Below are 10,625 nucleotides of genomic sequence, written 5' to 3' on the forward strand. Positions count from 1 at the left end.
GACCAGAGAGCTGCAAGCAAGTGAGCATACAGTGTGCTATGCTAGGAACAGAGAGCGGTGGATCAGGGAGTATGTGGGCGGGGGAATCAGGGAAGGCTTCGCAGAGGAGAGGACTGGTGGGTTAGGCAGCGCCGCTAGAGGCAGCAGTCTGTGCAGAGCGTGACCCCAGGTGGTGGCTTTGGGAAACTACCGGAGCTCCGGGGCTGCTGAGATGGTGGGAATGGCAGAGCAGGCTGGGTGGGGATGGTAAGCAGGGGACGGATCCCAGAGGGTTTGGTGTCCAGCCAGTGGGGCTCAAACCAAGATGGTGATTTGCATGCTTATTTGCATATTATGTGCATGTTTTCATTTAAAATCAATGTGCCCTTCTCCTTCCAGTGCCCCGTCTCAGCCCATTCCTGTCCTGGAAGGTCCCTCTCTTCCCCCTGCAATCCCAGCAACTGCCCCATTCTCCTGGCTAGCCCCAGGGTCACCTCTCTGTCCTCCCACCACCCCCACCCCTGCAGTTGATCATGTCGGTGTTTGAGAATAGCATGAAGGAACGGGGCATCGCTGAGAATGAGGCCTTTGACTGGGAGAAGGCGGGCACCGATGCCCTCCTGTCCACGAGCACCTCCACTCCACCCCAGCAGAACACCCGGCAGACGGCAGCCATGTTTGGGTGAGTCTCGGGAGGGATGATGGGCCAGTGGGGGGCCAGGACTGTCACCCAGAAAGTCAGCCCTCTCCTCCTCTTCCTACGTGGACACACCTGTCTTTCCTATTCTTGGTGCTCAACCGTGGGGTCCTTCAGCTCCAGGCAGTTCTGCCACCTCTCTGCCTTCAATGGGGGGACACAGCGGGTGTTCTCCTTTGGAGTTTTTGACCTAACTGGGGAGTGGAAAGCCCTGAGGGAAATTACCTGAGCCCCACACTTTGTTTCTGTTGTTTCACACACATTCCTTTAGGCAGCATGTCCTGAGCCTGTGTCCAGGGCTGGTGGGGCTCAGAGAAAAGACCTGAAGCCCCTGCCCTCAGGGTGCTCTTGGGTCTGGGGTATTTGTCATGGACCAGTCCGTGATATCTGCGCCGGGTGACCAGCACAAAGACAGAGGCACCTGGGGAAGGGTCAGTGTGAGGCAGGGACCCTCACCCTACCCCGGGGAGGACCCAGGGAAACAGGGCAGGGGCTCCGGGAAAGAGACTCCGAAGGGCCTGATGGCACATCAGGCCTCGTTCTGCAAAGGTGCCTCGTTCTGCAAAGATACTGCTCGAGGAGTTCCCAAGTGATTCTTCTCTTTAGACCCCTTCTTGTTCTAAACGAGGCCAGCCAGCGAATTGCACTGGAAATCTGGTGGGGCCGGGAAAGTAACAGTCTCCTAAAGTGATAGGGTGACATGGCGGCCATGTTGGGCGGCCACATCTCCCTGCGGCCCTGTGCCAGCTTAAAAATGGCCCCAGGGCAGGCTTGGTGAACCGGGGATGGTGAGGGGCCCACGGACGCCCCCACTCCTGCCAAGGCCTTTCCTGTGCCTGCTCCCTGGGGTGGCAGTGAGTTGCGGGGCCTGTGCTGGGAGGAGAGAGCACCCCTGACAGCCCCGGCCCCTCCCGGCCTCTCCAGGGTGGTCAACGTGACGCCAGTGCCTGGGGACCTGCTCCGGGAGAACACTGAGGACGTGCTGCAGGGCGAGCACCTGAGCGACCAGGAGAACGCACCTCCAATCTTGCCTGGCCGGCCCTCTGAGGGGCTAGGTCCCAGCCCCCACCTGGTCCCCCACCCTGGGGGTCCTGAGGCTGAAGTCTGGGAGGAGACGGATGTCAACCGGAACAAACTCCGGATCAACATCGGCAAAGTAACTGCAGCCAGAGAGAAGGACGTGGGTGGCCTTCCCCCGCTCCCACCCTGGTTCCCAGCCCACGGCCCCCTTCCCCTTCCTCCTGTGTGCCCTCTCCCCAGTCATCCGCCCTCGGGCCCTGCTTCCGTGGCCTCGCCCCATGTCAGGATCACCAGCGTCGACCTCCCTCTGTCTCCTTCACCCTGGGAAAAGCACTTGGCCCACAGCCACCCTGTCGGCCCCCGTTCATGGGACTCCCCTCTCCTGCAGACCCCTTGTGTGGTGGAAGAGGAGCAGAGCCGAGGTGTGGGGGTCCCTAGCTCCCCGGTGCGTGCCCCTCCAGACTCACCGACAACCCCAGTCCGTTCTCTTCGCTACCGGAGGGTCAACAGCCCTGAGTCTGAGAGGCTTTCCACAGCCGACGGGCGGGTGGAACTGCATGAGAGAAGGTAGGTCTGGGGCTGGGCGCATGGCCAGGGGTCCCCTGGTCACTTCAGCCTTCACATGGCTGCTCTGAAGGAAAGAGCAGATGCAGCGTGGAGGTGGGCAGGGACCCTGGGAGTGTTGAGGGGGTTGTCCTTGGGCCTGGGGTTGACCTTGGTTAGTCAGTGACAAGGCCTGGAGAGGGGGTAGGGGGTTCTGAGGTTCCAGCTCATGTTACGAAGGGATGAAGGGGGGGAGGCGGGTTGTTGGAGAGGGAGACTGAGTCCCCGAGCCCAGGAGGAGGCAAGGGGTGAGCTGGTAGGTGGGTGTTCTTCTAGAACCTCTCCTTAGAGACTAATTACAGATGCCTTGGAGCAGCTGACTGGGCTCTCTTCAGCTTTGGGGGAGGGGCCTGGGAGGAGAGACCAGGAAATGCTCCGCTCCAAGAGGGGGTGGATCAAGTTTTGGGGGTCGGGGTGCAGGGATCTGAATGTCACAGGGTTATCTGGTTGGTGGGACAGAGAATTTAGAGCCAAAATGTGATCAACATTTTGGCTCATTGGCCATCAGAGACCAGAGTCAGAACCTCCCTGAGGCCTCTGAGAGATGCCCCCACCCTCGTGTGGCTCTGAGTGGGCCTTCACCGCACAGCAGGGCTGCAGTCTTCTCTGCACCAGAAAAGGAGCCTTTTTCCCAAGGCCAGGCTCAGGAGGCTGGGTTGCTTCTTCCCATCCATGCCACGTGCCTCCTCTTCCCCACCCACGGCCCCTCCTCTGGATTCTGCTCCAAACTGCACCCTGACTCTGGGGTGGGACACAGTGCCCTTTGCAGTGTGGCAGTGCTCAAGACAGAAGAGGCCTGTGCCAGTCCCTGCGGCAACCCCAGGACAGGGGGACACGGGCCCAGTGCCCAGGGTGCCACCAGCCCTCACACTCACAGTCACACTCACACGGGTTGGCCTCCCTGGGACTGAAGACCACGTCTGCATTCACGGTAGCCCAGCCCAGAGGGTCGAGGAAACAAGGAGAGCCAAGGAACAGCAGTGTGGAGGGGGTGTCAGTGGAGAAGAGAGGTGGGAAGGCCCCAAACAGACAGCCCTGAAGAGCAGACTGGCTTGACCCAGTGTGAACTCTTGTTTCAGGGCTAATGGGAAGAGGAGACGGCTGAAGAGAGACTTTCTGGAAGGGAAGGTTCAGGATCTTGTAGGGCAGGGCCGAGGTTTTGGGTGGGTTCTGGGGCTCTTGGGAGCAGGAAAAAGTATGAAGCCGCTGGGATTGGATGCCCACCTTCCCCCTTTCCTTCACCTCCCTTTCCCCCACCTTCAGCCCCTCTCTTCCTTGGGCGCCCTCTCTCCTTTATGTCCCTCAAAACAAACCATGCGCTCAGGAAAGGAAGCCACATCAGCCATTTTCATGGCAGGCCCTGAATCTCCTCTCTCAGGGATGTGTGTATTTTAAGCCTTATTAAATCAGTAACAATCTCCTGGAGAGGAAGGAGGTAAGTCCCACAGACCAGGGCGGAAGGACGTTGAGAAAGCCCCACAGTGGCTCCGAGCTGCACCCGTTTCTGTCACAGGCTCGAGGCTGGGGGAGAATGAAAGTTAGCCCCCTGCCCACAGCCCGAGTGGGAGGATGTGCACAACCCGAGGCAGCTAAGCCTCCCTGGTTCTCAGTGAGGGGGCGCCCTTCCTACAACCAGCAACACCTTCACCTCAGGGCTGGTACCCAGCCCCCTCCCAGGCTGGGAGCCTCTGGAGGTAATGTGAGGTTCCCCGCACAATGGAAGAGATGTCCTTCAGCAGGGTCACTGGCCCAGCATGAAAAGTCAGGTGGGGCCCAGGCCCTGCCAGGGGAGCTCACAGCCTCTGGGGAAGACCTATATGTAAACACACGTGCTCCATTCTGTGGTGAGAGGGGAACACAGCGCTGGAAGGCAAACTTGCCCGCCCCCAGCAGAGCAGGATGGAAAGGCTCCCCAAGGAGGTGACATCCGTGCGGGTGGGACAGCAAAGGGCGTGCAGAGAGTGACAGGCGCAATGGCACCGAAGTAAGAGCACGTGGGCAGTTCGGGGAAAAGCCAGTGACAGAGATGAGTCTGCCTCAGAGAACGGTGAACCTGGGCCTTGGCCTGGCCACCTGAGTGCCCAACTAAGTAATATGGACTTTGTTCTCCAGGCTGGGAGCCACTGGAGTTTGTTGGGGGTGGTGACACCAGCCAGGCAGGCCTGGAGGGTGGTGGTAGAAGAAGCTAGAAAAATCATCTGCCCCCTCGAGGGCCAGGTGGGTGCGTTTGCCTTGACGGCAGTGGGAGGGAACCTCCAACAGGGTATGAGCACCAGACGGGGAACATAGGGTTGGCTTTCGGGAGGTTAGGTTTCCTGGGTGGTCCAGAAGACAGCGTTCCTTGGGCACGGGAGCGAGGTTTCATTTTCTGCTTGTTTGTATTCCTGGAAGGCAGTAAGCATCCAAATCCGTGTGTTGAGTGAATGAATGAATGAATGAATGGGATCTCTATGGGGAGTGAGGTGGGAGGGGGTTGGTAAGCCAGGTGGTGACCAGGCCTGGCCCCGGGTGACAGAGCTGCTCTGGCCAGTGGGTTCCAGGAGGCACGGTCCACCAGGCCACCTTCTCGAGTCCCTTGAAGAGATGGAGAGGCTGGGCACTGAGCCTCACTCGGGGTGGCTTTGCAGGTCACGGATGGATCTGCCTGGCTCCCCCTCGCGCCAGGCCTGCTCCTCGCAGCCGGCCCAGATGCTATCAGTGGACACGGGCCACCCCGACCGGCAGGCCAGCGGCCGCATGGACGTGTCGGCCTCTGTGGAACAGGAGGCCCTCAGCAACGCCTTCCGCTCTGTGCCACTGGCCGAGGAGGAGGACTTTGACAGCAAGGAGTGGGTCATCATTGACAAGGAGACGGAGCTCAAGGACTTCCCCCCGGGGGCCGAGCCCAGCACGTCGGGTACCACGGACGAGGAACCTGAGGAACTGCGGCCACTGCCTGAGGAGGGCGAGGAGCGGCGGCGGCCAGGGACAGAGCCAACTGTCAGGCCCCGGGGCCGAGGTGTGCACACCCTGGCTGAGGAGGACCCTCGGCAGACTCCATTCCAGCCCCCACCACCCCAGCTGAGCCAGGCGGAAGGCCGGTCAGAGACGTCGCAGCCTCCCACGCCCGGCAGCCCTTCCCACTCGCCACTGCACTCGGGACCCCGCCCTCGACGGAGAGAGTCGGATCCCACGGGCCCACAGAGACAGGTAAGGTTGGGCTTGCACCCCACTCCCCGCCCCTGGATGCCCACGGTTTTTGCCTGGAGTGTTCCCTGTGGGTTCCCCATGGGCTCCTTGGGGACTGCTGACTAGCATCCACCAGTTGCAGGCTGTGATGAAGGTAGATAGGTTTAAGGGTCCAAAACCATGCTTGGGGGACGGTCAGAGCTTCCCAGAGGAAGTGCCCTCCATGTTCTGAGTTGAGTCTTGCGTGATGAGCAGCCTCAGCCAGGTGACAAAGCAGGAGAAAGGCCTCTGAGGCCAAGGGGACCGTGTGTGCAAAGGCACGGGGGCGGCAGTCAGAAAGCACTGCCCTGATGGCATGTTGCAGAACAGGTGAGGCTGCGAGGTAGGTCCCCCAGTCCTGGCCCCGAGGGCCTCAGGGTGAAGCTAAAGGGTTAGGGTTTGATTCTGAAGGCTCGGTGAGCCACCCAAGGCTTTTAAACAGAGGTGTACCATGATCCCCTTAGTGCTCTTGAATGAGCCTTCTGGTTGCTGGGTGAAAACGGATGAAAGGGCCCAGAACTACAAGCAGGAAGGCCCCATGGCAGGTGCCAGCAGGAGAGCAGCCTGGTGGCTTGGACCAGGACCAGGGCTCTGGATGTGGGGCAGGGTGGATGGAACCAAGAGGTGTTGCGGAAAGAACTGAGGGGCTGTGAACTGGTGGAGGGGGGAGGTTCTCGGCTGGTGCCCAGAGTTCTGTGTGGACAGCAGTGCCATCACTGAGTGGTTTTGAAGGGAGCATGACTCCTCAGAGGGTCTAGGGAGAGCAGGAGGTGATGCTGGAGGGCTCCAGGGCTGTGCTGTGTTCCAGTCAATCACCCCATGTCAGGGCCCTGTGCCAGGTGGCTCTGGAAAGTGCCAGGGTTCAGGGCCAAGGTCAGATCAATCCACTGCATGCGCTGATTGGGAGGCCTGGCCTGGGAACACGTGGGAGCCTGGGAGAAGGGCAGCCCCAGGCAGGACTGCGTTCAGGGCCCACCCCCTTGTCTAGAAAAGAGGGCCTCTGAGCTGAGATCTTCGGGGCTGTGCATCCTCACTGTGCCTTGGACCCTGGGAATCTGGGGCTCAGAAAGTGGAAACTCTGGGCCCCTACCCATGGTGCTCCTAGCCAACCTGAGTTGGAGGCCCAGGCAGGGCAGGGTGTGGGCCAGCATGATTGGGTTGGGGATCTTGTTCCCACCAGGGCCAGCACTGGAGAGAGAGCAAGATCTGTCTGGCTCCCCTCTCATTTTCTCCTGCGTTCATTCATCCATTCAGCAGCTATAGTCTTCCTGAGCACCTCGCCTATGCTGGGCACCAGAGGCATCAGAGGTCAAACGCATGCACAGGAAGTTCAGAGTCAAGGAGAGGAGACTGACAGGGGTGGTGTAGGGTAGAGAGTCCAGAATCAAAGTCAGGACGCCGAGGCTCTGGACCCGGGCCCTCTGTTTGTCCCCTCCTGGTGATTGCAGGCCAGGTGGATCTCAGAGAGGGACGTAAGCTATCTGGGAGGTTTTCTTCACCTTCTAATTCCTCCTGGGTGTGGGGAACAATCCTTGCAGGGGGGAGCCGCAGCCAAGCAGGTAAGGGGAGAGAGTTGGGGACGTGGGCACGGGCCTCTTGTACAGTCTCAGTGTTGGGTTCAGGTCCTGCTGGTGCTGTGGGCCCGCCATGAGCTGTATGTGTCTGGAGGGCGTGTTCGGTGTTTGTGGGCCTCGGTTTCCCCGCAGCGCACTGCAGCGAAGTTGGTTAGCCTTCTGCTGCTGTGATCGCATGCGCTTCCGTGTTCGTGTAGCTCAGGAGGGCACGTGGCTGTGGGTCTGCGCACACAGCGGCGTGTCTATGCAGCATGCCCCGGGTCTGCAGGAGTGCAGAGAACCCCGGAGGCCAGGCTGGGGATGGCAAAGCTTGAAGGGCTGGGAACCATCAGAGCAGTAATTCCACTGACGGTAACCAGAGCTGCACTCTTTCAGTGCCTCCCTAGGGCACTTGTGTCTTCCTTCCAATAGTGATGTGATAAGGCAAACCCGCCCTTTAAAAGATAAGGAAACCGAGGTTGGCAGGATGCTGGGTCACCGGGTGGTGGGTGTGGGGGTTGCTGTGGGCAGAGGTAGAGCTGCGTGAGTGCTGTCTGAGGCTTGTGTGTTTAGGAGAGGAGCAAACAGGCCAGAGAGAGCCCGAGTGTGGGGTGGGGGTGGGGGGCCCTTGTCAGCAGGTGTGCCTTAGGCACAGCAGTGTGCATGGCAGCCTGTGTGTGTGTGTGTGTGTGTGTGTGTGAGCACATGGCGGGGCGGGTGACATGGTTTACTGAGCATTTCGGTACAGCCCAGTACTGGTGAAGCAGAGACCTTCCTTGTCAAGGGCAGAGGAGGATGGGGGGTGGGGGTGGGGCGGGGACTGGCTCATTTGTTCTTTCTTTCTTTGGTCTGGAGGGAGTCCTGATCTCAGATCTCAGGCTACATAGGGGCTCCCAAGCTTGGCCGGCCTTAGAATCACCCTTTGCGGACTCCCCACCCTGCTACTTTTCTGTAGGGACCCCCTCCTAGATCTTGCTCTCTCTGCCCAGTGTCTGATGTGTGAACTTCCTCATAACAGTGATCCTTAAAGATAAGAGCCCTTGCACTGCTTTTGTCCCCACCCCACCCCCTCCACCCCGCGCCCCCGACCAAGATAATGTGGAGCCAGGCATCTGTTGGTCTTTGGTGTGAATGCCATGATACCTTCAACTTTTTCTTTACATGCGCCTCACCTTCTCCCCCAGGAAACTGAAGGTGCAGATCAGAAGGGGCTAGAGAGCTAGGCAGAGGGGAAGGCAGCGGACAGAGGGTGTGATTTGGGGGAGGGATGTTTGCCATCCTTTGCCGGCTGTCTCTGGCTGATAACACTGCAGGTCAGCGTTCTCTGAGCAGGTGGACTTCCGCTTGGCAGCCACGAGAGCATTTCTCTGCCACGTGCCAGGCGGTGTGCTGGGGGCAGGGGGACACAGATGAACAAGGCTCCACAGTCCTGCCCTTTTGGAGTTCATGGTCTAGAGAGGTGGGGTGAGGATGCCAAGGTGTGGACGTGAAGGTTTATCGGCAAGGGCCATAAGGTAGATAACAGAGAATGCTTCTTTTCTAGAATGGGGAGCCTGCCTAGGAAGCAGGGTGGTCTCTTGAAGGCGGTACTTCAGCTGGGCGTGGGGGGTGAGTGAAAGGGCAGGAGCATGCTAGGATTGAGTCCCACCCCCCAAGCTGACCAAACTCTGGCTGGGGTGTTATGCTCAAGCCACGCACATGTGCTGTGGGAGGAGCTGTGGGAGGACACTCGTAACCAGCCTTTCTTTTGGACAGAGGGCCTTGGGCCCCTAATCCTCAGCTCGGCTGGGACCAGGATCCTATGCTTGGCTAAAAAGAAGGCGAAGGGAAAGCAGGGTGAGGGTGGTGATAGTCCTATCACAATCTTCTCTCTCCTCCTCTCCATTTGGAGGTCTCACATTGGGTCCCTCTGCCCCCATTTGACATCCACAAGGGAACACTGAGTGTCCTGGGCCCCCTCCTCTTCAGCTCTTTGGCAGCTGGCCCAAGCCATCCTCAGCCCCCCCTCCCCAAAGCTATTTATACTGGCTTCAGTCACAGGAAGAGCTAGGGGTCAGGGTGGGACAGTTCTGGCGACACCCAAGCCACCATTTCCATCTCCACAGGCCTGGAACACACAGGTCCGCTTTCCCTTTTCCCTCTGAGGGTACGAGGGCAGGAGGACACAGACAGGATTCTTCCTGATGTCTGTGTTGTGGCCAAGGCCCTCCCAGCAGCTGCCTTGTGGCTGGGCTGGGAGAGGACAAGGAAAAGCCACTTTGGAGAAATGGTTTCAGTCTGCTCCTCCCTCTCACCCTCTCTATTCCTCTCCTCATTCTTAAGAGTGACGTAAAGGATAATCGGACAAACTCACACGACACAGCATTTACGCCAGGGCAATCCTAAGCCTGTGGGCTGGGAAACATGGTCAGCCCCATTTTACAGATGAGGAAGCTGAGGCACGAGAAGTGACTTGCTTGTGTTCATGAGATAGTAAGCAGTGGAGCTGGCGTGCAAACATGAGGAGCTGGACTCTAGAGTCCTACCGGTCTGCTACATTTTCCTGTGGAGTCCTTGCCATCCCCCCACCCCCACCCCGTGATAGGGGCAGAGGGCGTGCAAGGAATGTTCTTCCGGCCTCCTAAGGAGTCAGGAAAACAGCTGAGGAGAGAGATGGCAGGTAGCAGTTGCAGAAGGGTCTTCCTGTGGGGGAGGATTCCTCAGCCCAGAGGGAACTCTGAACTAGGAAGGTCTAAAGCAGGAAGGCTGCCCGGGGGAGGCACGTGACCAAGGTCTCTGCAAGGAGACCACGGTGTGAGGAGTGGCAAAGAGGAGGAAGACTGGGAAGGGATTTGGCGGCCAGAGTTTAGGTGCTCGGGCAGAATGGGGCGGCCTGCACGCCCTCCGCCTGCCCAACCCTCCCCCTGCCCGGGACGCCAGCGCCGCAGGGGCTGTGAGCGGTGGGCGGCCCCGAGACGGAGCTGTCGAGTCTGTGCCTGACACCTCTTTTCCCTCCACTCTCTTGGTCTCTTTCAGTTGGAGGAGGACAGACTCTCGGGGCACTCCCTCCCGCGGTACAGCCCTCTGCGACGACTGGCGTCCTCCGTGTTCTCCTCCTCCACGCTGGAGACCGAGCATTACCCTCACCCTGGCGGCGGCGGCTCCTCCGGTTCCCTCATTCAGCGCAGCCGCTCGGCGGAGAGCAGCCCCGTGCGGGCGCCCCACCGGCGCCACGCTCCCCTCGCCGCCGGCAACCACAGACTCGTGCCCTCGGTGCTCCGCATCTCGCGGTCCCAGCTGCAGCAGGTGTGGGCCCGCTTCACCCACAAGACCTAGGCTGGGCTCCCCCCCCTCCTGGAGGGGGCAGGTGGGGGGGGTGGGGAGCAGGCAGAGACCATGGTTCCTTCCCAGGACGCAATAATCACACACTCACACACCCCATCCCACCCCATCATGCAATACAGCCCCCTGTAATGTTGGCCCAAGGTACTGTAGTGACCAACCCCCCCTCCCCCACGTCTCCCTTTGCTTGGTGCCAGCCAAATGGTGCAGGGGGAGGTGGGGCTGTCGGTGCAGCTTCAGGAACA

The 10,625-nt window shown here is 59.8% G+C and overlaps 1 protein-coding gene across 7 annotated transcripts in view; it reads left to right on the plus strand.

The window, feature by feature from the left end:
- TTBK1 (tau tubulin kinase 1) overlaps nt 1-10,625 on the plus strand; it is a 40,427-nt gene that overhangs the window by 11,823 nt on the left and 17,979 nt on the right. For 3 of the 7 annotated variants that reach the window (XM_032340043.1, XM_032340042.1, XM_032340044.1), the window contains 5 exons: nt 507-661; nt 1,601-1,856; nt 2,085-2,263; nt 4,927-5,488; nt 10,075-10,344. In XM_032340043.1, the coding sequence (XP_032195934.1) occupies nt 507-661; nt 1,601-1,856; nt 2,085-2,263; nt 4,927-5,488; nt 10,075-10,344 (1,422 nt within the window). The remainder of the gene's footprint in view (nt 1-506; nt 662-1,600; nt 1,857-2,084; nt 2,264-4,926; nt 5,489-10,074; nt 10,345-10,625) is intronic. The other 4 variants (XM_032340047.1, XM_032340048.1, XM_032340045.1 and 1 more) reach the window with 3 other exon arrangements.

Source organism: Mustela erminea, chromosome 4 (genome assembly GCF_009829155.1).
Source record: "Mustela erminea isolate mMusErm1 chromosome 4, mMusErm1.Pri, whole genome shotgun sequence".
NCBI classification, from domain to species: Eukaryota; Metazoa; Chordata; class Mammalia; order Carnivora; family Mustelidae; genus Mustela; species Mustela erminea.